The 18,681-nt window shown below is 31.6% G+C and overlaps 1 protein-coding gene across 1 annotated transcript; it reads right to left on the reverse strand.

Moving 5' to 3' along the window:
* Positions 1-1,790: 1,790 nt before the first annotated feature.
* LOC106779976 (triacylglycerol lipase 1-like) lies at positions 1,791-4,033 on the reverse strand. The gene is made up of 9 exons (XM_014668193.2): positions 3,860-4,033; positions 3,665-3,772; positions 3,342-3,482; positions 3,142-3,252; positions 2,738-2,881; positions 2,591-2,631; positions 2,375-2,454; positions 2,213-2,308; positions 1,791-2,111 (listed from the first exon to the last, which is right to left on the reverse strand). Exons 1-9 carry the CDS (start codon positions 4,031-4,033, stop codon positions 1,792-1,794), a joined length of 1,215 nt encoding a protein of 404 aa, XP_014523679.1. The 3' UTR covers position 1,791.
* Between the last annotated feature and the right edge of the window lie 14,648 nt (positions 4,034-18,681).

An 18,681-nucleotide genomic window follows, 5' to 3' on the forward strand; every position in this document is an offset into this window, starting at 1 on the left:
AAATTCACCCCTCAGTGGTGACACTTGAGCGTCTGACAAAGAGTTCTCTAAAGAGTACACCGCTCAACGGTGGTTTCACCGCCCGACGATGGTTGCGACTCTTCTTTTCTTCACTTTTCCACCTTCTCTTAAGTTCAACTATTTTCTACTTCAACCTCCATCATTCAATTCCAGATAAATCCTGTCAAAACAAGGGAAAACCAAGCATAAAACCACGAAAACCAACTTTGACTCTCTTATTCTCTAACTTAAGCAAATTGCATGATTTCAAGCTAATTCTAAGTAATAAAGGGTGTTTTAATATCAAATTTAAGTATGAAAATAACGGTTTTTGGATCGTTATCAGTTATGCATCAATATTTAGTTTTCTTAAGTCTGATGCATCTTAATCTATTACAATATTAATGTAATCGGTTAAGCAATTTACACTGTTATACCATAATTACATCAAAACATATTTAACAGATTACACATTTAATGTAATTGGTTGCACAATTGATGTAAGTCAAAACAATTCAAAATATGACTGTTATGGTAGTTAAGACTTAACAAGAAAACAATTTTCAGTGTGCAGAGGATTTAATCGATTAAGAAAGTAGTGTGATCGGTTAAGTATTACACTTAAACAAATTTGAAAACTTTTACATCTGAAAACACATCACTGCACTCGGTAATTAGGTACGAGAAAAAACATGAGTTTTAATCAATTATGCATATAATGTAATCAGTTAAAACTTACAGTTTGTCACAGTTAAACATTTGTTAATATTTGATGAATCTAATTGATTACATAAACACTGTAATTGATTAATTCATGTAGATATGCACTGTGCAAAGTGTTTTATCATTCAAAACTATGAATATGCATACCACAGATATAAACTCATGTTTAACCATAGTAAGTATGCAAACCAAGCAGTTTAAGCACAAACAAGCATATAAACACAGCTAAACATTTCAATTGTTGTGCAAGAAACTATTAAAACATTTTTGTTGTTGTCAACACACAAGGGTTTAGCTTTCACATAGCTCCCCCTATCAACAGAGAATATACAACTACTTAATTACTTTTTCATACACGCTTTAAATGTTTTTGAATGTTAATAAGCGTTAATTAGTATAGTGTGTTCAAGACACTTTTTTCACTTGTCATTTCACTAATAAATACATGGTTTGTGTATATTCGTCGATCAGGTGTAATCATAAGATGCTTTTCTTTAAGACTAAAGCGTTTAGTGGTCACTTATCAAACAATATTCTCTATGAGGCTTTGTTTGATATAACATTATTTGTATTGAAGCATCTCCTTAATTCTTAGTGTTATATAGGAATTTGAACTTTCGTCAGGCTGGCTTATTTTTGCTCACGCTCACGTAATCTATTGAGGGATTTCAAAGAGAGATACTTATTCTTAGACACTACTTCAGCTCTTGGTTTCGGACATTATAATATGCTAGTTGACTATATGCTAGCCTTATGAGAGCGTTTGTGTTTTTGTTTAATGGGATACTATATATATGTTGTGTTCTATTTATAGTTTCTATAACATTTAGAATATTCATTTGCATTCGACACTATTCTTATTTCTATTACTTTGTCCAAAAATATATGATTCTATTGGTTAAATACTTACCCAATTATTTAGACGTTTTTTTTTTTATATTAATATATTGTTGACTATTGTTTGATAAATTTCAAAAGTTACTCAAAAGTGCAACATATTATGTTGAACTAACTGGATGGATAAAAAGAATTATATTATTTGAAGTGAAATAAAGTACAGTTGCAGAATCAATTAGCCTGGAAGAAAGATATAACAGGATCATAAATAACTTGTTTAACATTGGTAGCCATGAAAAAATCAACGTGAGCATATTCTTTCCTAAACAACACGACGAGGTTGTTTGCATCATGACTCTTCAGGTCATTCAGCAAAAGCTTCACACCATTTACTTCAGATAGCATATCTGACCCTCCATAGCTCACAAAAAGAGGAAATTCCTTTGGAATTGCTGTCAAGTCATAAGGAGGAGGAAATGATTCTCCATAGTTCTGCCTGTTCTTTAAAAAATTACCGTAATCATACTTGGCTATATTTCCTGTTCTGATCACTACTTAGAATCAAGACAAGAAACACGAAAAGAGTGGGGTTAATAACCCAAAAAATTATCTTCAAAACTGTCACACCAACAATATAAATATGGATACTCACTTTGACTAAGATGGATCAAATTCTTAGTAGCTGTTGACTGTAGTCCATGATCAAGCAAGGAATTTAACAGGGTGGAATTTAAGCAGCAATTTGGACCTAGAATTACAAGGTAAGCAATGTCAAAATAATCACCGAAATTTAGTTGGTTAATATTCATCGTACCTGTGAAATATGCCAACGGCTTTGAGCAGTCAATTCTTAAAGTCTTGCAAATGCCTTCCACTAATCTGGTAGATCCTTCTCTGCTCGTCACAAGGTCTAATGTTTTAGCTACTACACTTGGAATCATTTCACTTATTTTATCCAACAACTTAATCAAAATCATAACATTTTGACATAAAGAAGTTACCCAACAAGGTAATGTATGTTTTATGTTACCCGTTTGGAATGAATTCACCGATGCCTATAAAGTTGAGATGCTGTCCCGTTATTAAGAAAATACAAAAAAAAAAAAAAAAAAAAATCATCAAACTCAAATTGTATGAAATATATGAACTGATATTTAAATGATGATGCTTGTCTCACCTCAGCTAAAAATGTGTCAGCAAAGACTCTTGCTATCGGTGAATTAACTTGACGCATATGAGCAATTGGGGAAAGCAATGCAGCTGATCTCAACCTGTCCAACACTTGTCCCCTAGAGAAAGCAGTAAAAGCCATTAAGGTTCCCTGCAATTCACAAAATCACCTTTTTTTATTATACACATGTCAAGTTAAGAAGGCTAAGATATATTTTGAATTTCTCTAAAACGGATGACTTTTATAAAATCATTGAGTTTTAACCTTATATTTCTTGTAAATTCTTTTATATTTGTCCCCTTAAAATTGAAAATTGATATTTTAAATCAAGACTTTAACATATGCATATCTGTACATTAATATCTATGTTTCGGATCTGTAGGGACTAGAGAATGAAATTGGAAGCATACCAAGGAATGGCCAACATAGTGAATTTTCTGAGCAGTGTTGTTATGCACATACTTCACGAGAGCAGGAAGATCATAACTAGCCAACTCATCCCATGACCAATTCCAAAAAGCCTACAAAAAACAATTATCCATTTGAGTAGCTATGAACTAGTTTATTCAAGGTCAAAATCCATGTAACTGATCATAATAAGTAAGAGAACCGCGTCATTAGGACTCAGTGATCTGTGGCTGCGGCTATATTTTGTTCCACGAGTATTGGAAATCCACACATCATATCCATTATCTGCTAAGATAAAACCCAATGCTTCATCTGGAGGATTTATCAGCCATGACAGGGCATCCTGAAACCACACAACACAACTTAATTATCTTAGTTCATCACATGCATATGCTTCTCTCATATGCTCGTTTGGATTCAAGTTAGAAAATTTTTAAACTCTTCCACTACCTTTATCCAATAGAAAAACCCCTAAAAAGATCTTAAAAACTTGTATATGTATCTGTCTAGGCCTTGATAACTTACACAAAAGAGACCATGTTGCAAAAGCACCGGTGGCTTGTCGGCTTTGTGACCAGACCGCCCCGCCGGCAACCTTTGCAGACTCAGGATGTAGCCATCGTCTGTCTCAACCTGACTCCAGCAGTGAAATAATGACTTCATAATCTCAGGAAAGTGGATTCAATAACAGAATGAGAGAATATATATAGCAATATGTACCTTATGTTCTTCACACTGGTAACCTTTTGTCTCTACTGCTGTTTCGCAGATACCATCAATATGAAAATCATGATCAGTAACCGAAGAGGATATTCCATGAAAATTTGTGCTCCCTTGTGCTGTTGTAAGGCAAAGAAGGGCTATTGAAACCAAGCTCACTACTGTGTTGGCCATTGGTAATGTGTGGTTTTCTGGTGCTTAGCTAAACAAAAGCTGGTGGCGTTTTATAGGCTTTTGCAGTGTAAAGGGAAAGATCAATAGGGTTGTGCATGTTAATGCTAATGGCTGTAACACAATCTTTTATGGTCATATTCAACAGATTTTCAATAATCAATGTCGTCCTTAATGACATGATGTAAGTTTCGGGTAATATACGTTGGAGAGATTTCATTTGAGTTAATGTGCTGGAAGTTTTTTTTTTTCTTTTAGAGTATGCTGATAACATTTATGATAATATTAGTGTCTCGTGTTAACTCAATGTCCATGTGTAAGTCAATACTTGTGTGACATATCAGTGTTATTTTATATTCAATTAAATTTCATTTTTTGTTAATTTTATTTAATTTAGTTTCAATTATTATTAATATTATTTGTTTTAGTCTCAATTCTGTTCCTTTCTAAACAGAGAACAAGTTTAATTTCTATTAAATTTCATATTTTTATTAAATATTTTTTTCACTATTTTAAACCAACTCTAACTATATTATGAGTATATAATTATTAAATTTATATTTGAAACATCTAAAAAATAGGTTTAGAGTTGGTTTTAAAATAATGAAATTTTTTTCTTCTAATTTTAAAAATAAATAAAGAATTTTCCTTTTAGATATAAATTAGAATTTTCCTTCTAATTTTAGAAATAAATTAGAATTTTCCTTTTACTTTTAAAAATAATGAAGAATTTTTTTTATTAATTTAAAAATAATAAAGAAATTCATATTAATTTAAAAAATATTGAATAATTTTCCTTCTAATTTTAGAAGAAATAAAGAATTATCCTTCCAATTTTAAAATTAATAAAGAACTTTCCTTCTAATTTTAAAAATAATAAAAAGTTTCCGTCCAATTTTAAAAATAATGAAAAATTTTTCTACTAATTTTAAAAATAATGAAGAACTTTCTATCTAATTTTTAAAATAATGAATAATTTTCCTTCTAATTTTTAAAATAGTGAGAATTTTTCTATCACATTTTTAAAGGAATAAAGATTTTTTCATTTAATTTTAAAATTAATGAAGATTCTTTTCATGTAATTCTAAAATAATGAAAATTTTTCTTCTAAAATTTTAAATTGAGACTGAATTAAAAAAAATAATGAAACTTGGACTTAAATTAAATAAAATTAAGAAAAATTTGGATAAAATTGAATACAATATATTGAGAGGAGAGACTCACGGTGACAAACGACATTGACAAAATGACATTGACATTGATTTTACACATAGCATTGTCTGTTGTCACATGACACTAAATTAAACAAAATTAAGAAAAAATTGGATTAAATTGAATACAATATATTGAGAAGAGAGACTCACGGTGACAAATGACATTGACAAATGACATTGATATTGACTTTACACATAACATTGACTCTTGTCACATGACACAATATTGAGTTAACACTTGAAAAACAAATTTTAGAGTTAAGAAATCTTTTAAAAAATTAAAAAAAATTAAAAAAAAAAAAAGAACCACGAACTAAAATATGACACGCACAAAAACTAAATTGAACATAATTTAACAATTAAACTAAACAATCGAAAAAACTAATCCCATATTAAATAAAGTAGACAAATATAAAACCAAATTGAGTATATAAGCTAAAATCTATTATTACTTGCACAGTTATATACATTATCTAGTTATTATTATCATCTGAATCTTTATTTAAGCAACCTATTTTTCATATTATCTGAAGTAAAAAAGAGCTAAAAATAATGTGTTATTTTAATACTCCATATGTTAAAAATAAGAAAGGAATTCCTATTAATTTAAAAAATATTGAATAATTTTTCTTCTAATTTTAAAAAAAATGAAGAATTCTCCATCCAATTTTAAAAATAATAAAGAACTTTCCTTCTAATTTAAAAAAAAAAAATATTTCTTTCTAATTTTAAAAATAATAAGGAATTTTTCTTCTAATTTTAAAAATTTCCTTCTAATTTTAAAAATAATAAGGAATTTTTCTTCTAATTTTAAAAATGATGAAGAACTTTCTGTCTAATTTTTAAAATAATGAAGAATTTTCCTTCTAACTTTTAAAATAATGATATTTTTTCTTTCAAATTTTTAAAGGAATAAAGAATTTTTCTTTTAATTTTAAAATTAATGAAGAATTTTTTTTTTCATGTAAATCTAAAATAGTGAAAACTTTTCCTTCAAAAATTCAAAATTCAGACCGAATTAAAAAAAATTAAACGAAATTTGGATCTAAATTAAAAAAAATTAAGTAAAATTTGGATTAAATTGAATACAATATTTTGAGATGAGAGACTGATAGTGACAAATGACATTGATATTGACTTCGCACGTAGCATTGACATTTCCACATGACACAATATTGAATTAACACTTGAAAAACATTTTTTATAAATTAAGAATTTTTTGAAAAAATTAATAAAAAAACTTGAAAATAAAATAAAAGAATCACGAGCTACATATGACACATATAAAAGAACTAAATTGAACATGATTTAACAACTACACCAAACATTCGAAAAAACTAATCCCATTTTAAATAAAGTAGACGGATATAAAACCAAATCGAGTAATTTTAAGCTAAAATCTATTATTACTTGCACAATTACATACATTAACTAGTTAGTATTATCATCAATCTTTATTTAAGCAAACCACTTTTCACATTATCTGAATTAAAGAAGAGCTACAAATAATGTGTTATTTCATCACTCCATATATGTTAAAAATAAGAAAGGAATTCCTATTAATTTAAAAAATATTGAATAATTTTTCTTCTAATTTAAAAAAAATGAAGAATTCTCCATCCAATTTTAAAAATAATAAAGAACTTTCCTTCTAATTTTAAAAAAAAAAATTCCTTCTAATTTTAAAAATAATAAGAAATTTTTCTTCTAATTTTAAAAGTAATGAAGAACTTTCTATCTAATTTTTAAAATAATGAAGAATTTTCCTTATAACTTTAAAAATAATGACATTTTTTCTTTCAAAATTTTTAAATGAATAAAGAATTGTTCTTTTAATTTTAAAATTAATGAAGAATTTTTTTCATGTAAATTCTAAAATAATGAAAACTTTTCCTTCTAAAATTTAAAATTGAGACTAAATTAAAAAAAAATTAACGAAATTTGGACCTAAATTAAACAAAATTAAGAAAAATTTGGATTAAATTGAATACAATGTATTGAGACGAGAGGCTGACATTGACAAATGACATTGACATTGACTTCGCGCATAGCATTGACACTGCCACGTGACACAATATTGAATTAACACTTGAAAAATATTTTTTATAAATTATGAATTTTTTTAAAAATTAATAAAAAATTTTAAAAAAAAATAAAAGAATCACGAGCTAACATATAACACCTTTAAAAGAACTAAATTGAACATAATTTAACAACTACACTAAACATCCGAAAAAACTAATCCCATATTAAATAAAGTGGATGAATATAAAACCAAATTGAGTATTTAAGCTAAAATCTAGGTTTAATGTCTCACTGGGTCCTATTTTCGTTCAGAATCTCAAATATGTTCCTTTCTTTTTTGGCATCTCAATTGGGTCTTTATTTTTGTAAAATTTATCAAATAGGGACTTTCCGTCAAACTGAGAAGACTCTATTGAGGATAGTATTAGATGACATGCTGATAGTGTCTTCTTAAATAATGTGGCATTAAAAACGTAGGTGAATTGTATATTTTTAATTTTTGAATTAAAAAATGGAGTGCAAAAAGGGAAAATAAAATTTAAATAAGGGCAAAGTGGTCATCTCATTTCATAGAACACATGGAAAGGTCTAAACATTGCTTCTGAAATGTCATTCTTCATCTTCTCCCATCACCAAATCACTTCCATGGCAGCTACCGTAGATAGAACTACAAATTGCAGGAACCCAATCGCGAGACAAAACCTGTGAAAATTCTTAAATCAAAAACCAGAAAAACCCCTAATCACGAAAACCCTACCTCGCACAAATGTTCAACCACAAATTGCCGAAGCTTAATCGCGAGAGCGTTGGGAATATTGGAATCTTAGTTCGTTTTTTCTTTTATTTTAATTTTTAGCAGTGGAAATTCTTCGTGAATTGCATCTTATTCCATAAATAGGAATAACATATGGGTAAAGAGCAATCGTTTGGGAGCAAAGCAGCTTACTTTGTTTTTGATTTAGCCACTGTTCTTCTCAACCCTATTTTTGACAATTATTGATGGGACTGATACTTCGTCATTCACTGGGTTTCTATATTATTTGTTGTCTTCTTCGGATTCTAGAGATAACATTGGTGAAGTTGAAGAGAAGAATGATGATGGGATGGCAAATGATGGCTCTTCATTACCAGACTCTACCACGAAGGAAAGTTTTGTTGTGAGGAGAAGTTTATTTTCCAGGGGCAGGCATTCACTTGGTTGGGCCATTCACCAAGCTTCCAAAATGGGTGGATTTTGCAGCAAGGATAGTACCTGTTTCAGCTGAAGATTACAAAATGGAGTGAGTTTGCTGGTAAAGTTTCATTGACGTAGGGAAGATTACCAATATTATGCAGAAGTACATGTTTCAGCACAAGAGAATATTTTCGTTTTATATTTCTACTATTAAAGTTAAGGAATGAATGGCACAATCAGAGGAGAGGGAGAACTCTCTGATGAAACTTTAAGAGAGAAGCCAACCTGAAAGAAGAAGCTCTGCGGTGGGTGGCGACCGTAACTCTCAGTTTTTTAATTTTAAAATAATCCAAATACACGTCATTCAGTCATGTTAATTAAAAATATAGTTCAATATGTCATGTCAAATATGCATTAACGACATTAAGTTTAATTTAACAGTAAGAAATAAGGACTCAATTGAATTAACACTTGACAAAACATATTTCATAAATTAAGAAATTTTTTAAAAAATTAATAAAAAATTAAAAAAATTAAAAAGAAAAATAAAAGAATCACAATCTAACATAGAACACATGTAAAAGAACTAAATTGAACATACTTTAACAACTACACCATATTAAATAAAGTGGACAAATACAAAACCAAATTGAGGATATAAGCTAAAATCTATTATTACTTACACAATTACATACATTATCTAGTTATTATTATCATCTGAATCTTTATTTAAGTAAACCACTTTTCACATTATCTGAATTAAAAAAGAGCTAAAAATAATGTGTTATTTCATCACTCCATGTTAAAAATAAAAAAAGGAATTCCTCTTAGTTTAAAAAATATTGAATAATTTTCCTTCTAATTTAAAAAAAAAATGAAGAATTCTCCTTTCAATTTAAAAATAATAAAGAACTTTCCTTCTATTTTTAAAAATAATGAAAATTTTCCTTCTAATTTTGAAAATAATGAGTTTTTCTTCTAATTTTAAAAATAAAGAAGAACTTTCAATCTAATTTTTAAAATAATCAATAATTTTCCTTCTAACTTTTAAAATAATGAGATTTTTTCTTTCAAATTTTTAAAGAAATAAATAATTTTTATTTTAATTTTAAAATTAATGAAGAATTATTTTATGTAATTCTAAAATAATGAAAACTTTTCCTTCTAAAATTTAAAATTGAGATTGAATTAAAAAAAATTAACGAAATTTGGACCTAATTTAAAAAAAATTAAGAAATTTTTTTATTAAATTAAATACAATATATTGAGACGAAAGACTAACACTGACAAATGATATTGACATTGACTTTGCATATAGCATGGACATTGTCACGTGACACAATATTGAGTTAAAACTTGAAAAACATATTTTATAAATTAAGAAATTTTTTTAATAATTAATAAAAAATTAAAAAAATTATAAAATAAAAAAAAAAGAATCAGAAGCTAACGTATAACACATGCAAAAGAACAAATTGAGGATACAAAACCAATATTAAGTAATCCCTTTTCAGACTATCTAAATTAAAAAAGAGCTAAAAATTATGTGTTATTTCATCACTCCATATATGTTTAAAATAATAAAGGAATTCCTATAAGACCGTATAAATAAAATGATTTCTTATTATAAGTATTTTATTTTTGTGGTATTAGATTGTGATGGAAAACGTTGTTGAGAAATATTTAAGGAAGAGAAAGAAATTAAATTAATAATGGTTTTATATTAATTTTCGAAAAAGCTTGAAAAATTATTTGAATATAATTATTTGCGTTATTTTATCATTGGTTAATGCCTGATCTACTAGTTGTTGTGTGTGTTTGGGAGGAGTGTTTCCTTGGTGTTAAGTTCGAACCTTTCCAAGACGATTGATTCTTCTTGCACCTCACCAACTTCGTCCTGCACCTCCTAATTTTCTTTTATTTCCAACCGTGTCCCTATGTCTAGTCTAGGTGGTGGTCAGAGATCAGAATATTTTGGTTTTCAAAAAATTGACCCATCCAGTTCAAACCCTACACCCCTCCCTTCATAAAACATCTGCAACCTTAAACCCCTCCCCTTATTGTTTCTCCTATCTGTGCTCTCGTCCTCCCTCTCTGTGTGGTGTTGGTGGTTGCAGGTTTTTTCTTCTCATAAATAAAAATCCAGGCTAGTAATTTTTTTTAATTTGTGGTTGATTCTATCATGGGAGAAATGATAGAAATTGTGGTAGTTTTTTATTTTGCTTGATCTGTGTGGATCTTCCATGTTTGGATCTGTTGTGGTCTGGGTTTGGGAAAGTATGGAAGGGGCTGGGCCAAACCACAAGTGGAAGTGCGGTTAACGGCCGCCGTAGGAAGTGCAGATATGGTGCCACCGTAGTTCGATCTTCGACCTCTGGCAACCGTAGGTGGATCTGCGGTTGGTTTATGGGGGTGCATGTATGTTGTCCGTAGTTTGATTTGCGGTTTGGGAAAACTGCGAAGCAGAAGGAGAAAAATGGCGTATGGATCTTCCTCCTGATGCTGGTACTTTGGAAACATGATGAGTCAAACCCATAGTCGTCACCAATTGCAGAAAAATATCCCCAGTGTTGTTGTCTCTGCGGCAATTTAGAACCTTGCTGCCATGGAATAGGAGGACGTTCCTCTGTTGAACAAGCAATCTTCCAAGCTTCCATTCGCCATGTACTCGTACAGAAGACAAGTACATATCCCCAGCAACATATCCATGTTTGGTTGCCTTATGCAACCAAATTTATCATTTTAAAATTGTTTAGGATGTTAATTTTTTTCATGTCTAATTGTGATTGTGCTCTAAAGAAGGGTTATTTACAGTTAAGCAACAAGTCGGAATAATTGAATTCACCGCAGCTGGAAGCCAACCACAACTCAACAATGCACTTCGCCAAGTGCGGCAAGCACCAGCACACCTCCCCCTCCAAAATGAATATTCTTTTGGTAAAATTGAAGGTGCAAGAAGAAGGAGGTGAGGTGCAGGGAGGAAGACTCTTCCAAGACTAAGAAGGTTCTTAGCTGTAGCAAGGTCTATAGATGTGTGATTCCGTGAATGAAATGTTGCTTCTTCTTTGTTTTGTTTCTTTCATTAAATGATGAGAGAGAAATGTGTATAAGTGTAATATTATTTTAATATTTTGTGTGCATGTAAATTAGTATAAGAAAGTTGAAAAGGGGGGCCTTTTCACGTCATTTTTTTAGTGTGCTGCAACATGTGTTTTTTTGGTTTGCTTTTATTATAAATTCCTTTTTGCATTGGAGAGAGAAAATAAATGAAATAAACAATTGGTTTGTGATGACAAGCCGTGAACGTCTAAGGGAGAGGCTTTTGCTTTACATTTTGTACCTTCCATACGTTACTTCCTAGGCTAGTAGGTTTCATTTCTTTTAGTTTTCATGGGGCATATGTTTTATAAACTTAGGAAGCTTGTAAGTAACTTTGTGATGTCTAGGTTATCATTTTATAAGAATTGTAGGCCACATTAATGGGTATTATAAAGACACTTAAACATATTTTAAACCTATCATTTACACACATTAAAGAGAGGTTTTAGGGGTGTTAATGTGAAGTTAGGAATGGAAAAAATTTGAAATAGGCTAAGGATGCCCTTGGGAGTGACCTTGAGTGGGTGGTTAAGGGTTAGAAAGGTTTAGGGGTGGTTCTACTTAAGTGTGTAATTTTAAGATAATGAGGGGTATTACAAACTTTGTGAGAGTGGACAAGAGAATGAGTGAGCCGTAAATTGAGTGGAGAGAAATAATTCCTAGTGAGAAACAACCAAGTTGGTCAGAGAAAGAAAGTACTCAACCTAGCTTTTGGGGTTGGACGAAACTTGGAAGGAACCTAGAAGAGTGAAGGGCTTGGAGTCTAAAAAAGGAAAGAAACCTAAGAACCTTGAAGGCTAGCTTGGAATAAAAGTAATGAGTTTAACTTGAGATATAACATGGTGTATGATGGGTAGAAGGTAACATGGTAATGATGTTGCATGTTTTCTTCTTTTTGTGTGAGATTAAAGTTAACATGTTGTTGCATATTTGCTTTCTTTTGAGGATATTAAAAATAACATGTTGATGCATGCACTTTTATTTTGTGTTCAAGTTTCATGTGCTGTTGCATGGGGGGAATTGTGCATGGACACTTGATCATTTTCGTTTTGGTATTGTAAAAGGGTGTACCTTGGGTTGTACATATTAGCTTTCCAAAAGGTGTTGTTGTGTAAAGGGGTATACATGTTCATTTTCGTTTTTCTACTATATGGGCTATATAATGGACTATACATGGTTATCTTTTATGAAAAAAGTGTTGTTGTTGGAATGAGTATACATGTTGGATGAATTGGGGTGTTGTTTGTGTATAAAAAATGTCATGGGTACACTTAAAATCATGTTTCAATGGTGTGCACCTTGTTTAATTTTACCTTGCATTAATTATATATATTGAGGGGCACTTATCTACACTCTTTGACCAAGAGTGTGGGTAGGAGGGAATTGAGAGTTCTCTTTCATTATTGGAAGATAAAGGAATGAGTTATAAGAATGAGAGGAGTGAAAGTGAGGTTGTTGAGAGATATGATGTATGGGTTTTACGTATTAGGGGTGAGAGAAGTAGAGTGGGTTTTAGTTAGGGATGGGACCGGGTCGGGTCGGGCACGGATAGTGCCTACCCGCAACCCGACCCGCTAGATAAAATTCTACCCGTTACCCAACCCGCTACCCGCCGGATACCCACTTAAAAAATACCCGCGAATATTTTAAAACCCGCGGGTACCCGCGGATACCCAAAAAAAAATCAAAAACCAGGAGTGCTTCTACAGTTCAAGCCATGAGCTTAAGGGTGCAACAATAAATTTGTGGGAGTACTGCCAGTGAGTATTGGTCCAAGCCAAGGCCCATTTTTTTGTTCAAATCAGATTAAGGTTTCTCATTTTTTTCATCCAGAAATGAAAAGACAACTTACGTCTCTTCTTCATCTCCATATGCGGCTGGACCTGCTTTTCTCTTTAACAGCGCCGCTGCGCCTCACCGTGGCCGACTGAAAGAAAAAATAAAAACATGTCACCGTGTTCGCGTCGCCTCTTCTCGGAATCCCCACTCGTCATCGATGCTGCCACCAATGTTTTCTTCTTCCCTCATCCAAACCCGCAAAAGGAAGCTCCTTCTTCTCCCCTCTCTGAACTCACAAAAACCCTAGAAAAGGGGGAAAACACAATATGAACCGATTAATCGTTTCGAGTGAGTGATGGAACGGTGGATATTGAAGAACAAATGGTGGAGAGGCTTTTAATCGGAAGAAAAAAGAAGAACAATCGGTGAAAATGACTCTAATCGGTGAGAAGATAGATTTAAACTGTGAAAAAGGCTTTTTATCAGTGAAAATGGAGGAAAAATGGTAGATCTGTGTTGGAGATGAAGAAAAGGAACCACCTTTGATGACTGAAATGCAAAATACTGAACACAGATCTGTGTTGGAGATGAAGAAAGGGAAACTACCTTTGACGCGAATGGTGGTTCCCCTTGCATGACCGGTTGCTACTACATGGTTCAGTATTTTGCCAAGCATATCTGTGTTGGAGAGAAAAGGAAATCTATGTTGGAGAGAAAGGAAAAATGGAGATGTGCTTGAATGTAACTCAGAAAAAAAAAAACGTAAGAGGTGGTATTAGGTAACAGAGGGGATTAATTAAAATAAAATTTTAGTTAAATTAAATTAAAATTAATTTTTTTTTGCGGGTAGCGGATATTTGCGGGTACGGATAGTATAATACCCGTATCCGACCTGTTTAGAAGCGGATATTAAAATACCCGCTACCCATAACTCGCGGGTAGTAAATATCCACGAATACCAACTATCCGTTACAGGTTTTATCTGCGAATATCCGTTGGCGCGAATTTTTTTGCCATCCCTAGTTTTAGTTGTGTGAAGAGAAAATAAAATAAAAAGAAAGGTGTGGGTTCTAGTGGTTTTTGACGTGAACAAGAGGAATAAATGAGTGTTTTGTATTTGTGTACAAAAGAAAAAAAATGAAATAAAGTAAAACAAAATAAGGTAGTTTGGTGAAGGGGCTTATGTAAATGATGGAAGGGGAAGAAGTTATGTTTTGGGTTTTTGGGTGAAGAAGAAAAGATAAGAAGAAAGCGGGGGTAGTAGAGTGACCTTACGTAAATGATGGAAGGGGAAGAAGTTATGTTTTGGGTTTTTGGGTGAAGAAAAAAAGAAAAGATAAGAAGAAAAGGGAAAATGATACTTGAACAACAATTTCAAACAACATTTAGACACGAGACATGTGTCTAAATATGAGTGGTCCATGTGGAAAAGAATTTTTAAAAATAAAAATGACGTGGAAAGAGAATTGGGCAAAGTTTTGAAGTTTTGGAGGTTCATTCTCATTTTTCAGAATTTGAATCTGATGGAAGGTTAGAGAGAGAAGCGAAGCTGTGAAGAAGAGAGAACGGGAATCCTAGAGAGAGTCTCACTTCCTCTCATCCCAGATCGACCATTGCGATAGTCTCTCAAACTCCCTCCTCCTCCTCTTCAACAAGATCGGTGACGTGAAAGCCCTAGGCCGTTGTTGCGTCGTTTCTCGCCCCTTCCATTTCCTCGTACCTCAGGTCGAAAACGTCGTCGTCTGCGTCATCTCCGACGACGACTCTTCCTCCTCCTTCACCGCCTCCGACAAGTCCCGCGACCCTTTTTGGAACCTCCTCCGCCTCGTTTTTGGCAGAATCATTAAGCCCATCCAAACCCTCGACCAGTTTTCTTGTTTAGTTTTCTCTTGAAGTTTCGAAGTCAAGATTCTTTACTGTTTGTTTAACTTCAGTTTTTTTTTCTTTTATTTAATTGCTTTTTGTGGTGGCTGCTTGACTATGTATGTCTTTGAAGAATCTGCCTTGCTAATTTGTTTGGTATTTGGATCAATTAGAACGGAGCGTGTATAAAATACATTTACCGTGTACTTTTTGCCGACTAGCTTACCCGAAGAATTTCACAATTATTGCTTAGTTTTTATGTTCTAATTGTTTCCTAGTTTACCTAATGAGTTTCTTCTAATCCAATGTTATTTGGTTGTTTACTTTATAAAAGTTTAGAACTCATACATATTTGTTGGTAATGGAAATTTCAAGAAACATAGAATCATTTAAAAGGGGGGAAAGCTCAAGTTCTTCATTGATATTGATAGAAGGAATCTGGAAACTCAAATTTTATTTGGGCGGACATGAAGTGGAAGCAGTTTGGTGGTAGGAAACTTGCTCTTACCAGCTTCAGCAACTATGGCCCAGACTCGAGTAGTTACTGAAGGGAACCGCAAAGCATTCACCTGTCATGCTTAAACTGAAAACTGAATGCATCTGCTGGTTTTTTTAATTTGAGGCAATGCTTGTAAGAGTGCACACCTGCAACTAGGATGATCATGTAAGAGCTTTAAGTTTGTAGTCATCTGCCCTTATCAAATCCCTGTGAATATTCTAGGTATTAATTTGGTTTTCCTTTGTGATATATTTTTCTGGAGTTAAATGAGCAATGTACTGTGGTTCTGTAATTTTAAATGACTTCTGGTTGAGGTCAATTATGCGAAATGCAATACTTGTTCCTGCGCTTACTTTTTGTCGTTTAAAGGTTTGCAAGTTACTTGTCGGTGAACTTGTAAACTGTTCGATCGAGACTCAGGCTAAGGAATGAAAGTGGAGTGGAAAATCTTGTAGTTCTTCCTTGTTGATTTTGCATTGTTAAATGTCCAGTTGTACTCAAAAGAAAATGATTCAATATGTTAATGTTTTAGGCCTCTACTGTAGTATATATTCTATCCAGATTAAGGAGATGACTTGGGGTCCAAAATGTTCAGTTTAGCTCCATTTTAGTATGTCTCCGATGGCTAATGGTTTTCTGACTTTGTGAATGTTCGCTGTCATAAAAGGATTGAATCTAAACTGATGATAAAACTGTATGCGCTGCTTAGTGTGTTTGGTAGCAATGGTGGATACAATAGGATACCTTTTTAAGTGTTTGAAATTACCTGTCCTCGTGTGATTGAATTCCAACCTGTTATGAGAGTATTAGGTGTTGTTTGGTGTGTTATGGCAGCAAAATTACTATAGCCGGTTCAGATTTAATTGCTTGTGTTTGGCTGCCATTGATTGAATACTTTCAATTTGTTGTGAGGACTTTAGGTATTGTTTTTTATATGGTTTGTTAGTAGCGTTGCTACAATAATATATTTTGTTAATTGCTCGAGTTGACTGCCTTCTACTTATTGAAATCTAACTTGTTTAGTTAATTGTATACGCTAGTTTTTTTTTTTCATTTCTTTTGGGGTTGTTCGAGCCCAAGGTAAGGCAGCTGCATGGTTGTTATTACTTTTGATTAGCTTGCGTTGACGAAGATGTTGTTATGATAGTCATGCTTGATTGCCTATGTAAGAATGTAAGACAGGTTGGTACTTATTAAATCCTACTAAATATGAGAATGTCTTTTAGTAAAAAATGGTGTGATAGCATAGAAGGGAACACATGTATTTGTTATTAAATTGACGACGTGATTGATAAACATATATCATTAATGATTTTATTAAAGTTTTTGTTATTTCATTAACCATCCAAAATTTGTATTACTGTCTCAATTTGTAGTTTGAAGCATGATAGCGCTAACTTGGATAATAATATAAAATTTTTTTCTAAACTTTTTCACATTTTTATTATCCACGTCATTTTATTTTCTACACTAGAATTTTATGTTACTGTAATGCACTTTAATTATTCTCTTTTTGTTTGATAAATAACCAAATTTTTATTTTTAAAAAATATAAAAACAACATTTAAAATCATAAAAAATTATATATAAAAAAATAGAACATTAAAAATATAACAAAATCTCAAATTTTTAATTGAAATTTATAACAGTTTTCAAATAGAAAACTATTAAAATTTATTAAAATTTATAAAAATATAAAAGTAGAAAATTAAAAAAACAGTAAAAATATAGAATTTTTAATTGAAATTCATAAAATTTAGAAAAAATAAATCATCATTTTTTCAACTTATAAGTAATTTGGAACACATTTTTATACAATTTATGAAGAAATTGGTGGCAAAAGAATCATATTTACTAAGAGTCATGATACAGGAACAGAACTGGTACCAAAGACAAAATAAATGGGTAATTCAGGTGAGGTTTTTGTACATGTAGGTCAACTATGAACATGACAGTCATTTTGGAGTGTCTAATTTTTCTGTCATCATTTTTTCCACTTATAAGTAACTTGGAACCAATTTTTATACAATTTATGAAGAAATTGGTAGCAAAGGAACCATATTTACTAAGAGTCATGGTTTAGGAATAGAACTGGTACCAAGGACAAAATAAGTGGGTATTTCAGGTGAGGTTTTTGCACAGGAAGGTCAACTATAAACATGACAGTCGTTTTGGAGTGCCTAATTTCTTTGTCATCATTTTTTCCACTTATAAGTAATTTGGAACCAATTTTTAATCTATTTATGAAGAAATTGGTGGGAAAGGAACCATATTTACTAAGAGTCATTCTGTAGGAACAGAACTGGTACCAATGACAAAATAAGTGGGTAGTTCAGCTATGGTTTTTGCACATAAAGGTCAACTATGAACGTGAAAGTCAATTTTGAGTGCCTAATTTTTTTTCATCATTTTTTCCACCTATAAGTAATTTGGAACCAATTTTTATAAACTTTATGAAGAATTTGGTGGCAAAAGAACCATATTTACCAAGAGCCATGGTGCAAGAACAGAACTGGTACCAAAGGCAAAATAAGTGGGTACTTCAGGTGAGGTTTTTGCACACGTAGGTCAACTATGAACATGACAGTCATTTTGGAGTGCCTAATTTCTTTGTCATCATTTTTTCCACTTATAAGTAATTTGGAATCAATTTTTATACAATTTATGAAGAATTTGGTGGCAAAAGAACCATATTTACTAAGAGTCATGGTGGGAACAAAATTGGTACCAAAGGCAAAATAAGTGGGTACTTTAGGTGATGTTTTTGCACAGGAAGGTCAACTATGAACATGACAGTCATTTTGGAGTGCCTAATTTCTCTGTCATCATTTTTTCCACTTATAAGTAATTTGAAACCAATTTTTATACAATTTATGAAAAAATTGGTGGCAAATGAACCGTATTTACTAAGAGTCATGTTGCAAGAACAAAACTGGTATCAATGACAAAATAAGTGGGTATTTTAGGTGAGGTTTTTGCACATGTAGGTCAACTATGA

Source organism: Vigna radiata, unplaced genomic scaffold (assembly GCF_000741045.1).
Source record: "Vigna radiata var. radiata cultivar VC1973A unplaced genomic scaffold, Vradiata_ver6 scaffold_70, whole genome shotgun sequence".
In the NCBI taxonomy this organism is placed as follows: domain Eukaryota; kingdom Viridiplantae; phylum Streptophyta; class Magnoliopsida; order Fabales; family Fabaceae; genus Vigna; species Vigna radiata.

Bases quoted from the DNA above. Each gene is read 5' to 3' on its own strand.
- LOC106779976 (XM_014668193.2), bottom strand. From the start codon at position 4,033: ATGGCCAACACAGTAGTGAGCTTGGTTTCAATAGCCCTTCTTTGCCTT. The intron at 3,483-3,664 runs GTAAGTTATCAA...GTGTGGTTTCAG, and splicing joins TGCAACATGGTCTCTTTTGT to GATGCCCTGTCATGGCTGAT. The intron at 2,632-2,737 runs GTGAGACAAGCA...ATAACGGGACAG, and splicing joins CTGACACATTTTTAGCTGAG to CATCTCAACTTTATAGGCAT.